General features: G+C 41.5%; 2 protein-coding genes across 5 annotated transcripts in view; both read right to left on the reverse strand.

Moving 5' to 3' along the window:
• The window catches only part of LOC117462943 (retinal-specific phospholipid-transporting ATPase ABCA4-like), a 58,594-nt gene extending 48,630 nt beyond the window's left edge, over window positions 1-9,964 (reverse strand). The window contains exons 1-7 of the mRNA XM_034105316.2: window positions 9,899-9,964; window positions 9,644-9,737; window positions 9,315-9,456; window positions 8,962-9,101; window positions 8,016-8,143; window positions 7,445-7,642; window positions 1,816-1,902 (exon numbers count right to left, since the gene is read on the reverse strand). Of these exons, the coding sequence (XP_033961207.1) occupies window positions 1,816-1,902; window positions 7,445-7,642; window positions 8,016-8,143; window positions 8,962-9,101; window positions 9,315-9,456; window positions 9,644-9,737; window positions 9,899-9,964 (855 nt within the window). The remainder of the gene's footprint in view (window positions 1-1,815; window positions 1,903-7,444; window positions 7,643-8,015; window positions 8,144-8,961; window positions 9,102-9,314; window positions 9,457-9,643; window positions 9,738-9,898) is intronic.
• Window positions 9,965-13,138: 3,174 nt separating this feature from the next.
• arhgap29b (Rho GTPase activating protein 29b) overlaps window positions 13,139-18,358 on the reverse strand; it is a 38,669-nt gene continuing 33,449 nt past the window's right edge. For all 4 annotated transcript variants that reach the window (XM_034104334.1, XM_034104336.1, XM_034104337.2 and 1 more), the window contains 6 exons: window positions 17,765-17,928; window positions 17,245-17,433; window positions 16,974-17,111; window positions 16,501-16,727; window positions 15,763-16,063; window positions 13,139-15,099 (listed from right to left, as the gene is read on the reverse strand). In XM_034104334.1, coding sequence (XP_033960225.1) covers window positions 13,891-15,099; window positions 15,763-16,063; window positions 16,501-16,727; window positions 16,974-17,111; window positions 17,245-17,433; window positions 17,765-17,928 — 2,228 coding nt within the window. In that variant the 3' untranslated portion in view covers window positions 13,139-13,890. The remainder of the gene's footprint in view (window positions 15,100-15,762; window positions 16,064-16,500; window positions 16,728-16,973; window positions 17,112-17,244; window positions 17,434-17,764; window positions 17,929-18,358) is intronic.

Genomic DNA, 18,358 nt, shown 5'->3' on the forward strand with positions numbered 1-18,358 from the left:
TCACTCACAGATTCATAATCATGAAGGTGGAATCTAACTATATCGATAATAATATTTATTGCATCCATGGGTAGAAACATGTTTCTTTCTGCTGTAAAGTTGGGCATTTTAACATGGGGGTCTATGGAAATTGCTCCTTTCTGCAGCCAGTCCCTAGCGGCCCATGTATGAACTGCAGTGTGTGGCACTTCCGTATTGGCTTCCCGGCTGTTCCCCAGAGTTTGCCGCTTGGTTGAGGCGCATCCCATAGTGAGACATCGAACGGAGTGTTGTGAATGAGAACATGTGTTTTTATCTCGGGAGACGTGTGGCACAGTGGGATAGTGCATTGGGGTTCGGATCAGGGTAGCACAGGTTCAAACCCCACTGCAGTCAGCAAGCATGTCGTTGTGTCCCTGGGCAAGACACTTCACAGCCACAGTATTGAGTATGTAAGTCGCTTTGGATAAAAGCGTCTAACAAGTAATACGTCATGTAATGTAATCTCTCAACAGACTTTATCAAAACACTGTAATCACACTGTTATTCAGAGTTCAATGCAGCTAATGACTCATTGATTTTCTAAGCTCTTCATCCTTCAAAGCAACCTTTTACGTGTGAATATACACATGCCTGCTATACCCCTGATTTATTTCACTCTTACTCACTCCCTTTTCCTTATTTATTATTACAACACACACACACAACACACACACACACACACACACACACACACACAAAATGAAAAGGAAGGAGAGGTGGGTAATGAGAGCATTTGGCTCGCCATTGTGTCACCACGGTGATACGAAGGTCCCACCTACAGGATGTGTCACCTCAAAGGAATGTCTCTCTCTCACTCTCTGTTGACGACCCCCCCCACACACACACACACACACACCCCAACACACTCTCTCTCCTACACCCTGCCCTTTAGGTAAAGACACACACACACACCCCTCAACATTTAACTTCATAGTGAGTTTGCATTTTTGTGGTGCTGCCTGAACGTATAGCGAGATTGATTTACCCTATGGAGTGCACTCCCACAATGGACTAAAAATAAGTGAATCTACCATCATGCATTGCGCTTAAGGAAAATGGCAGAAAGAGAGAGTGGTGAAGTGCAATTGATTATAATCCATAGGTTATGGTGTAAAAATATGTTTGCAAATATACAATGTGTGAGAAGATTAGCGTGTTGCAGTACAACACAATTAGTTATAAAGTACTTTGTATTTGTTCATTTGGGAAAGTACCCTGAGTATAATATCATGCGAGTATTCAGCCCATTACACCGTGTGCCACAGTGATGACGTAATTCACAGCGCCGAAAAATAGTATTTCTCGAAAGGGTTTTTATTTTATTTTACAGATGAGCTCATCAAATAGTCTTCTATATATTCTACTTTTTCACATTAAATATTTTATTTACTTTGCGACATCTACTGTATTTTCCTCTATCCTGTTCCATTTCGGTTCTATTCAATTTAGATTTGTGTTGCATCAACTTGCATGGATATAAAAGAAAAAATGGAATGCACAACTAGTGTGTGACACAATCTTATCGCACATATACACAACCTCACACACACACATATATATAGTGAATCCCAAAAGACATATCTCTGTTGAGAGTTCACATGTGGGTTGTTAACACACTCATGCACACCCCACATTGTTGAGCCCATCACTCAGCCTCTTCTGTGAGCGATTCTCAAACTGGGAGCAGCGGAAGAGGCGAGTTTCCTGTAGGACTAAAAATACTGCTGCGTCTGATCCTGCAGGACTGAGCAGAAGAAGAGAGGAAGGATTGATGGACTTTGGAGCACTTACAACTTGGATGTTCTCCGAGGTCGTCTTAAGAACCTGACCCCAGTTGTTTAGGTCAATCCCCTCGGAGCGGCTGTCCACAACCTTAGGTATCTGGGGAAACAAAGTCGTAAGACGAATTAGTCAAGTTAAAAATATGAATACTGTGTTTGAAATTGATTTTAAAAACCGTTTGTTCTTTGTTCATTTGTATCAAAACCCATGGCGGCAATGCTAAAGTCATGTCCCGTGATGACAGATAAACACATTTATATCTAGCAAGAAACTGGCAACTCTAAGGCAAAACTAAAGCGCTTGAAACAAAGTGTTTTTAATTAAAAGGAAATAACTTTTGCACACTTTCTTAAAACAGTTACTTCTTCCAGCAAACCGCTCGTAGAAAACAGATCAGACGATGCGTCTTTTGTCATGTAATTTTGGTCTCTTCTGTATTTATGGAGAAAACAAGACAGGTTTTAATCAATCAGTTCGATTTGCTCTTCCCGTGGACCTCCTTCCATGACTTCATCTTGCGAAACCATTAGGCGTACGAAAAGGCCTGGTCAGAGCAGAGTGCTGAGGGTAACGGAAACCCCGAATGCAAAGACAAACACGCACATGTGATATCCTTCCTCCTGCATTCCTCGCACTTGAATTTCAATGAACGAAGGAAGGAGGAAGGGGTCGCAGGGGGGGGAAAGAGAGAAAGCGAAGGAAAGGGAAGGGAGGCTGTTCAGAGCTGGTTGGCAGAAGGGAGTAATGAGCGTAACAAGTTGTGAAATGGCAGAGATCAGTGTAGTAATGGGCTTTATAGAGCTAATGGGTTAAAGCAAAGATCCCTACTTAGATGTTAATATAGTACACAACGGCTGGACATATGCTTGGTTTGTAAGTGTAACCAACAATTACTGGATTGGATATTGGGAGGAAACTATTGTAAACCAATACGATCCATTTGGCCTTCAAATCTGTCAACAACTATCATAGATGTGTAGGCATTGAGTGGTAATTGTTGCCAGAATGATACACTTAAATGATAAGGTATTTGTTATTTTAAATACTTTTATTCACATTTGTACATAAAGTTGTCATTTAAAATGTAAATGATTTGATGGTGCTGACCATTCAAACATGCCGCTTAATGTTCCATAAAGGGCTGAGAAAAACTGTGACTATACTGTCTGTGACATTACTGTTGACTATACAGTTACAAGCAAAAGTATGTGAACCCTTTGGAATTACCTGGATTTCTGCATAAATTGGTCATAAAATGTGTTCTGATCTTCATCTAAGTCACAACAATAGACAAACACAGTCTGCTTAAACTAATACCACACAAACAATTACCGTACTTTTCGGACTATAACGCGCACCTGCATATAAGCCGCAGCAGCTAAATTGTCCGTCTGTCTGACTCTTGCTCTCGTTCTGTCTCTCGGTTCCACTTTTACTTTGGCGCGCTACCCACTCTTTTCCGGCCTCCAGCTTTTCCTGCTGGAGCCCGCCGCTTAGAGGTGGCGGGCGCGGACCGGTCATAGAGCCCATAGAGTTAAAGGTGGTTAATTTTACCTGTAAAATCCATAGATTTAGGAGGTTCCCTAGTGGCCGTTAGCTGTATAAAAAGATGGGGGGAAAAGTCGCGGTTTATAGTCCGAAAAGTACGGTATATGTGTTCATGTTTTTATTGAACACACCATGTAAACATTCACAGTGCAGGGTGGAACAAGTATGTGAACCCCTAGGCTAAAGACTTGTAATAAGCTAATTGGAGTCAGGAGTCAGCCACCCTGGAGTCCAATCAATGAGACGAGATTGGAGGTGTTGGTTAAAGCTGCCCTGCCCTATAGAAAATACACACCAGTTTTGAATTTGCTATTCTTAAGAAGCATTGCCAGATGTGAACCATGCCTCGCACAAAAGAGCTCTCAGAAGACCTACGATTAAGAACTGTTGACTTGCATAAAGCTGGAAAGGGTTCCAAAAGTATCTCTGAAAGCCTTGATGGTCATCAGTCCACGGTAAGACAAGTTGTCTATACATGGAGAAAGTTCAGCACTGTTGCTACTCTCCCTAGGAGTGGCCGTCCTGTAAAGATGACTGCAAGAGCACAGCGCAGAATGCTCAATGAGGTGAAGAAGAATCCTAGAGTGTCAGCTAGAGACTTAAAGAAATCTCTGGCACATGCCAACGTCTCTGTTGACGAATCTACGATACGTAAAACACTGAACAAGAATGGAGTTCATAGGAGGACACCACGGAGGAAGCCACTGCTGTCCAGAAAAAACATTGCTGCACATTTGAAGTTTGCAAAAGAGCACCTGGATGTTCCACAGCACTACTGGCAACATATTCTGTGGACAGATGAAACCAAAGCTGAGTTGTTTGGAAGGAACACACAACGCTATGTGTGGAGAATCCACACTGTATACAGTATAAAAATCTCATTGTATGAATAGTTTGGGAAAGCCCAAAAAGGACAACACTTTAATATTGTTGCAATATTGTTGAGGTATTTGTCAAAATAATTGTAATCTTTTATTTGACTGTACATTGACCCTAGTTCTGAGTGTGATAAAAAGAAGCAGCAGTATGTGGGCTATGTATTTCCTCCTTAGGGTACTATAATACAGTAAGTGTTACTTTTGAAAATGACGTTATTGAAATGGTATGAAATATGACAAATATTTATCAAGCCATCCCTATACAATAGTCAAGAAACCGAGATTGTGTGGATAAATATGTTTCCAATATGAATATTTAGTCAATTAGACAGTGGAGAAAAAGGTGATGTCTCAAAATTCAACACAACTCTGCATATCAGTTTTAAAGTACTGATATGCTGTTTTGGATAAATACTTTCTTGCAAAAATGAATTTACAAATGCTTACAACAAAAGCTTTTTGCAGACCTTCATATCAAATCATGATATTTAATATAGGATAAGCTTTATTGACTCTGCAGAGTTTACAAAGTGTAACATTATAGATGGAAATGTGTTTATAGATATTCTATTGAATTTAGAGAATGGAAAAAAACTAATGTCCTACATAAACTAAAAAATAATATGCTTAAATATTAAAAAGAGACAATTCAAAGAAAAGAATGATAATGATATATATAATTGATATCAAGCTAATTAATTATTTACACTCAGATGTGGTTGTTCCTAGTCATTTAGTTCATCAATTTACATCTAGCAAAGCTCTTTTACAACTACTCAAGCTACTCAAATATTCAGATTACAAATGTTGTTTTGTCCTCAAGAAAGAGGTTAAGTCAGCAATGCAACACTGCAAACAGATAGCCAGGTGTTCCCTTTAAACAGGCACCTGACGGTAGAGTATTTATACGAGACGCAGCCACACGTCTTACAGAATAGCTCACATGCTCCAGGCGGGGTCTAGATAAGCGCATTACAGAAACAGGCCAAGAGGGATAATGCCATAACCCTGAGCCAGTCACCTGACTCGCTCGAGCTGAACCTCAACTCGTAGAGAAGAAATTGAAGGCTGTCAAGTATAAATATAGCACAGTTTGTTGATGTTCAATGCTACTTTTATATTGTTTTTCTCCAATAAAACACGCCGAGCTGTGTCTACTCATTACCTCTCTCATGTTAGACGCTTTCATCCAAAGCGACTTACATACTCAATACTGTGGGCAATCCCCACAGGAGCAAGTTAGGGTGAAGTGAAGGGACACAACGACATGCTGACTGCAGTGGGGTTTGAACCTGACCCCCTGATCCGAACACCAACACACAACCCACTGCACCACACGCCTCCTACTTCAAACACTCATTCAAATAAATAAGAAAGGAGAGGCTCTGTTGTTCTGCCTTCTCTTTGTTTCTTGCCTTTTGTAAATACACAAGTAAACATTTAGAAACAATTGTAAGAGGTACAATCAGCCACGAGGCATCACATGCACTCATGGAGTCACAAGCAGCTCTTCATACAATAATGAAGAGCTGACGTCGAGCCACAACTCAAAACTAATGGTAACTATTCTGAGCACAAAGCAGACACCTTTTCAATCACAAGGAAACCCACGATGCAGAATGCCAAAGCTATTATGAAAACAATATTACAGTCAACCTCACTACACCATATTGCTAAGTAAACTAAATACATAAAAAGTGTCTATGCAGGTGATTGAGGCATGTCTTTATTATCAACCATAAAGGCCCTATTTCAGGTTCCTTTGCATCTACTATGACATGATTACATGCTTTAATGGTCACACAGCACCTCTTTCGCCTTAGATGTTGTGATAAGCTTAGAGATGTCCCGCCCCTTAGCCTCGTACAATGTTTGAGTGCTCGTGTAATGTCACTATGTCAGAGACGAAAACATATGTGTCCAATCGAAGCGACCCCAAAAAGCAAAATAGGGCCTCTTTAAGTCTCCTTTAAATGTGTGACTGTTAAAGCACAGCACTGACCGAGTTAACAGGATGATTGCACTGCAACTCCAGTCACACTGTATTTAACCATCCATCTTCTTCCTCTACATATATTTCACAGTACAGTTTCATTTCAAACCTTTATTTAACCAGATTGGTCCCATTGAGATCATAAATCTCTTTTTCAAGGGAGACCTGCAGCACATAGGTTCCACGTGAAACAATAAAGGACATCATACATTATATTTACAGGATACATTTACATAGTTATAGACATGTACAAGTGCCCATAGTATCAACGAGCATTTCATTTACCCTAGCTTTAAAAACATGCAGAGGAATGAGATTGCTCAGTTTCAATTCTTGCTGAAGATTGTTCCAAGCAAGTGGACATAAAAGCTGTCTTACCGAAGTCAGTCCTTGCTCTTGGCACATCTACCAAGACTACATCATGTGACCTCAGACAATAGCTGCTTGCAACTCTCTGTGTGATCAGAGCGCAGATGTAATACGGGAGTTTACCCAACATGGCTTTATAAATAAACGTGTACCAATGACTGAGCCTCTTTGCGGTAATCTGCCTAGTGACTTCAAAATATGACGTGTGACTTTGAATGATCAGTCTGGTGATATTTCACATTTTTCCTTCTTCAAAACCAACACTATAGTGTCGCTTATTGCTCTGCGCCTTGGAGTTCTGTTGCTGTCTATTAAAAACACATCAGTGAGTCACTCTGTTGCACTGGGTGACATCTCACCGCGAACACAAACAGATACACACACACACACACACACACACACACACACACACACACACACACACACACACAGCCAGCTAGTGCAGCAAATATGTCTCTTTTCATGCCTCCAATAAAAGCACCATTAAACTACTGTTAAAGAAATGCTAGCTAAAGCCACAGTGCCCTTCTTCTTCAGTGGGAACACATGGCCTTGGAGCTAAGTAGTACAGACAGCACAGGGCGGCAATAAAGTATTGAGAGGCACACTAACACATTGATAAGTCTGGAAGGAAGAGGGACATCCTTCAGAGGATCTATCAGTGGAAATGATGACTGCCATGTCAAGTAAACACAAGGAGGAAAGGATCGATCCAAGGAACAACATCCACTTTATGAAGGTCATCGAAAATACAGGATATTATGCGATTCAGAGTGCATTAATGATGTACCATTGTATATCATAGATAACAGTGACATACACACATTCCATATTTGTTCAAAGCACAACTCACCAGTTTGAAGATTTTGAAGAAGTCCAGATTGTCATACAGTTCGTCCTCTACCCTCTGCAGCCTCGTCTGGCTGAGGGCACACATGGCGTTGCGGACCCCGTGGAGCCCCATGCGACTCGGGAAGATGATGAAGTGGTCGAGCAGAGCCTGGCTGCAGGCGATGTCTTTCAGCTGCAGGTCCGGGATACCAAACGCAAACTGGGGAAGATAAGAAGGGGAATACTGGGTTTATTGTGGATGTGTCTCAAAGATTCAGCAAATATCATTACAATGACATCTGACTGTTTGTATATATTGATTGTTGTGCTTTTATTTATGTCTTAATGTGTGCATATGTATAAATATGTCTGTTGTGTCTTTTTATAAATATTTGTATGTATTTTTGTATTCGGGATTGAGGAAAGGGGTATTTCGATCTCTGTGTCTGTACACACAAACTGAAAGATTAACAATGAAGATTGACTTAATATTGGTTATAAACAACAGAACGATATGTAAGTCCTTCAGTATTCTTTACAAATCAGCAAAGATGATTTAATATCAGTCCAAGCTGCATCTTATCCCACTGCACCTGTTCCAGTCGTATTTCTGCATTGACGAACTGGTAGACAATAGACTCTGAGAGGGCGGCGTTTTGCAAGAGGAAGGCGGTGAAATTCTCATCATCCTTCAGAATATCATCAAGCTTCAGCCCACGACCTGAAACATCAAGAGAAGAGATAGTGAAAGGTTAGAGCAACTACATACTATATTGACAACAGTCTGGACTACAGAGGAAATAATTGGCAGCCAGACAGTCTGGCAGCGGAGAGAAAAGTCCTGCAAGGATTTGTGTTTCACGCAGATCCCTGCCAAAACTTTTTGAGGTCATTTCAAATGCAGTAATACTCAGAATAACAATTATATTAATATGGACAATCCTAGCTAAAACAATCAAGTGATTACCTCAGTAATAATATACAATATATAAAAGTGTTTATCCAGCAGTTGGAAATGCAACATCTGAAGGATTACTGCCATTGGAAGCAAACTCATTTAGCAAAATGGACCGATTAGTGGTGACATTTAAAGTAAGACACATTGTTTTTTAAAAAAAAAGAGAAGGTGAGGACCTATTGTGACGAACACAAGACATGACACACCAACACAAAGAGGATGTGTCGAAACAAACAAACAAAAGGGTTAAGATGAAAGTGTTGCTTCACTTCCTGTCAGGATAGGATAAGAGTTTATAAAACATTAAAAGGAAAATTAGGGGAAATATTGTTTACGTTTGGTTTTGTATCAAAGACTGATTTGTATGCTTTTATTTATAGTGATAGTCGAGACAGACAGGAATCAAGCCAGAGACTTCGGTCGTTTACACCCGTGTGGTCTGCACCCTACCCACTCGGCTCTCTGCTCGCCCACACTCTATTTCTCTTCTGATAACAGGGTTGAGAGAAAAGGCTTCTAATAATTATGTTACACTCAAGAGAAGTGCTTCCGTCTGAAACTTTATCACTCTTGCGCTTTACCTAACACCACAGATGGGTTGTTGCGTAACGTTTCCATGATGTTTGAGAAGGACGACATTTCATGCCAAAGACGGCCGATCTCCTGGACCTCCCTCTCGTCCAGCAGGAGCTCCTGGGCATCAACATAGAACCGCGCCAATCTGAAGACAAGTTTAAAAAAACAAGACAATATACAATGTTAGAGTGCATTATCTCATTTCATACAAGCCTATGTATCATCAGCGCTAGAGCCCTAGGGTCGAACGTCGGATTTAATTATCAGATGATAATGAAATAATTTTCCACCCAAATTACAGCTTTATTAGGTTCTGCAAAAGTTTCTACGGAGTTGGAAATGCTTTGATGTGTCTTACACCGAGTTGTTGTAGTTGGAGACAACACCCGGAGACTCTCCTCTGGTGGGATATCTGAAGCAGGGGTTGTTGACGTTGCAGAAGATTCCCTGGATCCAGGGCAGAATCCCTGCTGACGGCATGGCCTTGTTTGGGAAATGGCCTGAAGAAACAGACAACTCACTTGTGAAAACTTGAAGGCTCGTAAAGTGATTTTACAAGAGTTGCCTCGAGGGTAACATGTGTTAATCCCTCCAGCAAGTTCACATTAGAGTGTAGCGTCTTGATTCTAGAATAATTTGTGCAAAGAAATCACTAAAATAGCTTGTTTAAGAAGAGCTTTGTCTTACATTCATGTTTCTGGTACAGTGGATTGGCCTTCCTCAGCCACACCAGACCAACAAATAACAACACAGGCCAGCAGATCTCAACTATGAAGCGGCCCTGGACAGAAACAAGTAAAGCGGGGTTAAAAACACACAGAAACGGTTGGAAATCTGTACAATGGTGTGCAATCCTGAAATGTATCATATTCAGAGAAAGCTGTAGTCTGTGGTGTTATTTGTATCCAAGGTTTTGTCTGACTACTGTCACATAAATGCTACCTTCTGCCTCTTGCGGAGGGTCCAGTTTTTCCACAGTAACAGGCGGATCTGAGAGCCTGTCTTCATTGCTCTGCAGCTTCACCCCGGGAAGGGGTCATCAGACTGTGACAAATCTGCAGATACACAACGCTCCATCAGCGACCACACACTGCCGTTTACTTCTCACAGAGACACTGGACAAACCTGGGGACAACTGGCACGGAGAGAAATTGGACTACAATTCTTGGGTCTGGTCTTGGGGCCACTCGGGATTTCTCATTATCAACCAAATTATTTATGTGAAAACATATTTTACACTGCAGGGTCCACTTTTGTTTCTGTTGGTTGTTGCTTTTTCAAAAGTCTATATTCGGTCTACTATCAATCAATCCTATAGATATATGGAACATTAATTACAAACGATGCTTTCCCCATTAGGAATGCAAGTTATTTGTCTCGAGTTGTACTGACTTTGATCTATATTTGGTTTTGGACCTGACTTGACTCAAACATGAAGGTACCTGACCTTAGCCCTTACTCGGATGTATTTAAGGTGGTCTTGACTACAACCCTGGACAAACCCTCTTACAAAGACACCCCCTGCTGAAGTGCTCCTGAGCAAAACACTACCACCCATGAAGGGGTTTTGTTCAGCCATGTAGGCAGAAGGAGATTTCTCTGCAGGAAAATAAAAGTCGAACATTATCACAATAATTAAAATGCTGTCGAGGTGATTTATGAATTCAATTTGCACCTGCTCTATCATACAGACTTACACCAAAGGACAAACTCATTTCCAAATTGAAAACAACTTCAAATGCCAATCGCATCCACAGGTTATGTGCAGTGGAGATCAGAGAACGTCAGACATGAGTAATTTGTTCAGAGTGACATGTCAACTAGATTACCACAGACTAGCAGACTGAGGATGCAGGGACAGAAATACCAGAAAAACAAAAGGACAAAGACTGTGAGACTACAAGAGGAGAGTGAAGGCTTCCATTATGTCTGACTTCTCTGAAATAACCTTATTATTACTCAAGCAGCAATTACACATAACAGGACTTCCTTGCACAGAAATGTAGAAAAACGGCATCATGCTAAAGTAACCGATACAATAAGTCATAAGGGGAAAAACATTTTAAAAAAGCATCGACCAACATCTATTTCATTTCATTATGTTACAAGCATTTAATTAGCTATTATCAACCTGTCAGCGTATACATCATCTTACTATTTTGTCAATAAAGCAAGTTCCTTACCTCTTATAGAATGATGTAAAAGTCGTACGACATCTAGAGAAACAGGTTCACAGAGAAGCTGAAGTAGTGCCAAACATTAAGCAAGGTAAAAGAGCTGTGTGTGTCTCCTGGCTGCCCACTCTCTCTCTCTCTCTCCTCTGCCTGCAGGTCAGCAGCACTCCTAATCTGATTGCTCTAATCTCCCAGCTCAACATGGGCAGGCAGAAAAAAGACAACAGTCATCCATTTTGAAGCAGAATTAGGTGGATATCTGCTGGAGAAGAAAGGGGGGATAGCGAGGGAAGACTGCCCTGTGCTGAGAGAGGTTACAGGATGGATCACAGTCGGAGCTAAAAGGTCTGTTGAAATGTCCATGAGAAAAATGTACTGGCAGTCTGTCTCTGCAGGAAAGTTCTCCAGGTGAACAACTTCAAATTTCATTTTTCATGCAGTTACATGAGAAAATCAGGTGTTTTTGTGTCGTACCTGTCTGAAAGGTAGGTGGAGGAGTGATTAGGTCTGGAGAATGTGGAGCCCTGACAGTTTGACATTAAAAGCACTTGAACCTGCTGAGAACCATCGAAAAACAGACGTAAATTATAGGCTTAACCCTGCACAAAGCTCAGTGTAAACCATGTCACACAACTCCAATTTGTCATCGTCAGACCTCAGTACACTAGAACAAGAAAATCTCACAGGATCCATGGGTTAAAAAATTAGAGCTGGCCGATAAGCAGAAAATCGATTATTGTAAAATCTATTATAATATCTTTGACTAAATACATCAATATTGTGACAATAGTGTATACAATAGTGCTTTTAGAAGATATTTACACAATGAACGAATCATTTATAATGTGGAAAAGTTGCTAACGAGCAAACAATAATAATAAACAGGAAACATATATTTACTGAAAAAAGACCTTAAGGCAGGGGTGTCAAACTCAATTTCAACTCGGGCCACATTAGCATCATGGTTGCACTCAAAGGGCCAGTTTTATATATAAGACTATATAAGAATAAAGATATAAATATTTAATATTAAATAATGTATATTACATTATTGCCTCTGCATTGGTTTATTATCGGATAGGGTAATAACTTCATAATTAACTACGTCTGAAAGCAGAAGTCTGGGCAAACAATTGCAAGTCTCTTCAGTGCGCATGTCATAAAATGATTTAAAAAGAAAAGCCAAATTCTGGAAAAACAAAAACAAAAAAGTGACATTTTGAAAAAAAAGTGCATTGAGATGCATTGTGGGACATGTAGTTTATGGGCAATGTGCTTCTGTAAAGCGGCATGTAACCGTATAATACACTTATTATATTATTTGCAAGCTCTTGTGGGGCCACATGAAATGAAGTCGCGGGCCGGATTTGGCCCCCGGGCCATGAGTTTGACACCCCTGCCTTAAGGTATATGACCATGGTCTTACTTAGACGATATCAAGTCTTAGTTCACAATATCAATGTAATGTCACCCAGCCCTAGTAGAAATACAAAATAGGATGCAATTAACAAGTATAAATAATACAGTAAACTTATTTCTACAGGGCTAAAAAAAGAAATAGTTACAGGTGTATCCTCGGTTCTCTGCATGTCCTGAACAGATATTGGAATGGAGGTGAAACGTTAGTCGATTAGTCGTTGGGCAGAACATTATTGGCAAATTCTTTGATAATCTAGTTCTGCTTTTCTGTGGAAATGTGCTTTTTTTATTTTAGGAGAATTAAGTCATTCTCAAGACATTTTTGTTGGCTCTTGTGACGTATGATTTCACAATGTTCCGTTGTTTCAAAGACCAAAAGGTGAGAAGTTAAAAGATAGTGAAAATGATCGGCCACTTTTCCATTCTCCAAGTTGTCCAATACTGCCATGAATTTGAATGCATACAGGTTTGAAATACAACATAGGATGCATTTTAGAAAAGGACAGTAATTTGGTCTGTTAAATAAATAAAACACATCCTGGTTCTGAGATATTGAACAGTAAAAAGAAAAACTCCTTGGGGACAGAAGTAACAATTACAAATACATTTTTAATTTGCAGCAATCACTGTTGCATGTCATTTTTTTCTGTATGGTCACAATAACGCAATGGAACAACATCACTGTGACGAACACGCAGTTTGTATGAATGGATATAAAAACGTAAACAGATACATAAGGTTTACATACTGAGAAAAGATGTACCAATCACAGGCATCAAAGGACTCATTTGAAGGAGACAATGTTGAACTCTTTAAAATAAAAAACCTCATGTTAAAAATACTTCCATCTGTTCATTGAAGAATAAAACTTAAGCAAATTCTAACATAAAAAGGCACATTAGAATTTGAACCTGCGTTAAGTGCATTGTGTGATTACATCAAATATAATTTCATAACAAATCAAAGGAACTAAGAGGTTCAATTCAAACAAGGAAAATAATAGACGTACAATTCTTCAGAGACAGATGTCATGTTGTGGTTGACGCATTTCTTTCTATATTTGACATAAAAATGGATAATTCATGTATTTATAACTTAATAGCACTAAAAATGCAATGTTGGCATTCGTCTGCTTTGAACGCTTGGGAGAGCAGCCACTGTTGACATTTGGACTTGAATATGTAAAATACAATATATTAGTACTTATAACACTTTCATGGTTTATTTTCACAGGCCTACATTTCTCCCACTCAGCTTGTATTATAAAAAACGTGTTCCGATGTATACACTATGGCACGGATACAATAATATTTACAGATATAATATGTGTTTTTTTTGGCTTCAGACAAAATGTGCCTCTCTGTGTTCGAGCTCCTGCGTCCGCCGAGGGCGAAGTCTTTGGTACACGGGCTTAGTCTCGCTGGGGCTGAGGTCGTCGGGGCTGCTGGGGGGGGGGGACTGTGGGGGGGAAAGGCTGGCAGAGGTCGAGACCTCGGGGTCAATGGCGCTGTCGACGGAGTCCTGAGTCTGGAGCCGAGTCAGTGGGGGGCTCGTTGATAGGGTAGGGGATGAGGAGACTACCTGGGCAGTGGTGGAGAGGGCGAGGGAGGGGCTGGCGGTGGTTGTGGTGGTGGTGACCGTGGTAACAGTTGTAGTCCAGTTGGGAAGCGTCCTTGCCCTGCTGTTAAAAGAAACGGGGGGCTTGTAGAAAGTTCCAGGAGGCGGCTGCAGAGTTCTCGGCGCCCTGAGCGTTAGCGGGAGTTTTGGCGAGCTGCCGGCCTCGCCGACAGAACTATCCGAGTCATTTTCCCTTTTATAAGTCCAGACCGGCTTTGACACTGTGTAGGGAAGGGTGCAGAACATGTTGCTCACACTACTTGAAGTAGGGACTGTAGCTGTTAGCGCTGGGCTAACAGTAGCGGTTATGGCTGGGCTAACTGTAGCTGTTAGCGCTGTGCTAAGAGTGACGGGCATGGTTGCTTTCACAGGTTGTATTCCAGTGCTGGCAGGTGGGAGGTTGGCCACGATCTTAGCAGTCCTGGGTGTGACATCATAGTGCTTGTACTTCCTGTCCCACGTTCTCCTCTGCATGGAGTGTGTGTCAATGAAAGGAGTGATGTAGTAGGTGCTGACTCTCGACGAGCCACTTTGGCGGGCCTTCTCTGGCTCTGGTATCTCCTGAATAGATTCAGAGACGCGTTCAGAGGAGCTGGAGTCATCTTTAGCAGCAGCGTTACGGTAATTCCTCTCGCTGGTGTGGGCGGGCGCGGGCAGGCGTTCTAGCGGCATGCTGATGGGTCGAGACACGTGTCTGGTGCGCTGGGTGCGGAGCTGGACCTTTGGTGCCACAGCGGTGGTGGGGGGGCCGGTGGAGCTGGGACGGCCGAACACTAAGGTGGACCTCTGCATGTCTCCTTCAGCGAGGGTCTGGACCCCGTTGAGTCTGTCCGAGTCCTCCGTTCTGTCCGTCCCCGGCTGCACCTCGTGAACCTCATTCATGATGTGTGAGGAGGGGATCACTGACGAGTATCTCTTGTACACTTTGGCGCTCTGGAGGGACAAAAACAGATTACAATCTTTTCATCAGATTTTAATCCGTTTTTAATTAATTAACCTTTGCTTCACATATCATATTTTTAATTGCATATTACTTAAGAATTCAAATGATTTCTTCACAGAATTCTACTTTTTTGTGTAAACCTGCCTACGAGAGCTGCACTGGTTAATTAACTGTATACAATGCATTATATAACTTTTATGCATCAATGGCAGAACATTTTATTTTAGCCCCTGAAATATGGAGATTTCCTGCCTTTCTCTAATCACATTACCAAACTAAATATCTTTAGGTTGTCAGAAAATAACCAAGAAAGTTAGCTTAGCATTTTGGGGGAAAATAATCTGCAGATGAATTTATAATGAAACAAATTAGTTGCAACCCGAGCGCCTACATTACCCACATTGTAACTTTCAGAGATCCAGGCCTCTAACAGAGAAAGGATCTTCAGAGGTCTGATAAGCTCACTTCTTTCTCATTCTAACCTCCAGAGTTCTCCTTCTCATTTCTAACCTGCAGTCTCATCAGACTTTACACAAAATCTTTTACACAACTTTATATTGAAACGTGTTTCCACTTAGCTGCTCTTACTGTCAGACACTCTCTAATACATGATATGAGAGCTGCATTAGTCACAGCCCTAAATCCCTCCTCACCTCTTTGATATCCATCAGGGAGGCGGAGTGTCTGCTGAGCCGCTGCACCTTCTCTTGGGGGGTGAGTCTGGGGGACGCCTGGCAGGATGTGATGCTGTCGGAGCCGGACAGAAGTGAAACGTCAAACACCGCGTGGAAGTGGCGCACCAGCAGCTCCACCATCAGGGCCTGGTAGGGGTAGTCCACCAGCGAGGACAGGGACACCTCGGCGTCCGTCTGCCGGGGCTTCACCAGCGTGGGCCCGTAGATTATACCCAGATTACTCGCCGTCATCTTGTTCTCCTCCGCCTGCTCCGTCACTCTGTGGGCGGACGGGGTGACGATATTTAGAAAGGACAATTGTCTGGTATTTTTTAAGAATGGTATCTTGGTTGTAAGTACAGACAACGTCTCAGAGTCAAAGCTAGACTGACAATCTGCAGATCAATATCTTGTAAATCTAAATAAATACAACATGCCATAACACGATTCTAACCAAAGCCCGTTTCTGACATGTGATTATTTATAAGTGTCTGCAATTAGTCCTAGATTTAAATGTAAAGGACATAAGACCAGAGCTGGAACCAGATTTAAAAACTGGACTATGAATAGAGCATGTGTATAATGTGTGTTTGTTCTACTTCCTCTATGCTATAGGGAAGTCTCTATTTCCTGTTTTGTCTCATGGCGAAGTTTGTGTACAAACTGAACAGGACTCCTTACAATGAGTGAGCATGTGTGTTTGTAAACAGCCCTTACTTGTGCAGGTGAGCTATCAGGAAGCGCAGAGTCCTGTAGTTGGCTGCAGGCAGCTGGCGGAGAAGGTCTCTGATCTTGAAGAGGACTCTGTTGAGCCCGACGCTGGCATCCCCCTTCTCTCCCGTTTTAGGTTTATCCGCCGCCTCCTCCACGATCACTCTCTGGCACTCTTTGGCCAAGCCGATAATATCGTTGTAGTAACGATATAGGATCAAGGGCTCTGGTAGCTGCAGAGAAGGGAAACGGTGATGTGTTTAATGCTCTTATGGAAACTACAAGAAGTACACCGAATAAAATGCTTATTTCAAAGAATAACAAATAAAAGAAAAAAGCCGAAAACGACATCTAAAAGTTCTCAGCAACTCCAATCAACTGCTTTTTTTAAATAACTGATTTTATAATTAAAAACAAACTCGGTACCACAATATCTAATGCACCCATTATCCACAGTACCTGTGTGAGACTAGACCCACCTGTCTCAGGTAGAGTTTGAGAACATTGCCGATATCGTGAGGAGAGAGGTCGGACAGCTCAACCAAGTCCTTCCCGTTTTCAAACGCCTGACAAAGCTTCTCGACGCGTGACTTGGCTCCATTCACACGGTAAATCCCCTGTGAGGGAAACAGGAAGGGAGTGGTACATATGATATCATTTTAAAAAAGGAATGGTATCTCCAATGTGCATTGCTTGAAAACTCAATAATCCAAAATTAACTATTTCACTGTGAAAGAAAACTCCGTTCACCTTGATGTTGAGGGCTCGACTCTCAATCTCAGACGTGCACTTTTTGATGATGAAAGGGATGCCATCTGGACTGTTCTTCGCCGCTTGTGTAAAGTCGATACCAAACAGCTGCAGTCTGCCTTGCAGCTTTTTATGGCCACACTGGATAGCAAGCGTTTCTAGACACTTCTTGTGGCAGGCGAGGGAGCACTGGGGGAAAGAAGGGGAGTTACATTCAGTCGTGTGAAGTGGCCATTTGATTCTCACTTGGATTAAACTAATGAAATAACAGATTTACATCTTTTTAAGGTCTTAGCATAAATGTCGGCGGCACAGTGGAGACACATGATGGCTACATATTTCTGTTTGTTGCCAAATAAATGTTGTTATTGCTGCAATGTATGAAATACTTGGGCAGCTATAAAATTACACCAGTTAATTAATCATGACAAAGTTCCACGTCCTGTTAATGTGCTCTGTGTGCAAGTACTCAGCGCCATGAGCATTGCAACAGCTTATGAAAGAGTGTTGTGTACTGTACCTCCTCACACTCCGCTCCATGGAAAACTACCAGGCTGTCACACTCTCTGCACTTTGATGGAGCTCGTAGTTTCCTCAGCTTATGGGTTTGAGAGGCTTTGGACATCTGAGCGTTTCTGAAGGGACCCGGAGAACTGGCCGTCTCCGTCACCATCTCTGCCAGACCTGAACATCCGATCCAAAGATGAGGAAACATGCCAGACAGGTGACTTCCAGTTCCTGTTCGTCTAAAGCAACTAAGGCAACTAAGAAGCCTTTGTTCAAGTCACGTCACGACATATATTTAATTTGGAGTAGTTCATATTTACTGGCTGTAAAAGGATTATTTCAGAACTAAAAACGGGAAATATGATGAAAGATATGATATGAAAACAGAATGGGTACTTCAACTTATTTTAAAATGCCTTTAGGTATTATTTTATCATGTGATGATGTCATAAAAATGGCAAAAATAAACACAGATTATATTTTACGCATAACTTTACTTCATTATCATGCATGCACACAATTACAGTTCAATTCACAAGAAACGATACAAAATGAGGAGGGCTAGTTTGCGGCTTCCATTCTCAATGAAAGAATACACACTGACCCA

The sequence above is a fragment of the Pseudochaenichthys georgianus genome, chromosome 17 (assembly GCF_902827115.2).
Source record: "Pseudochaenichthys georgianus chromosome 17, fPseGeo1.2, whole genome shotgun sequence".
NCBI classification, from domain to species: domain Eukaryota; kingdom Metazoa; phylum Chordata; class Actinopteri; order Perciformes; family Channichthyidae; genus Pseudochaenichthys; species Pseudochaenichthys georgianus.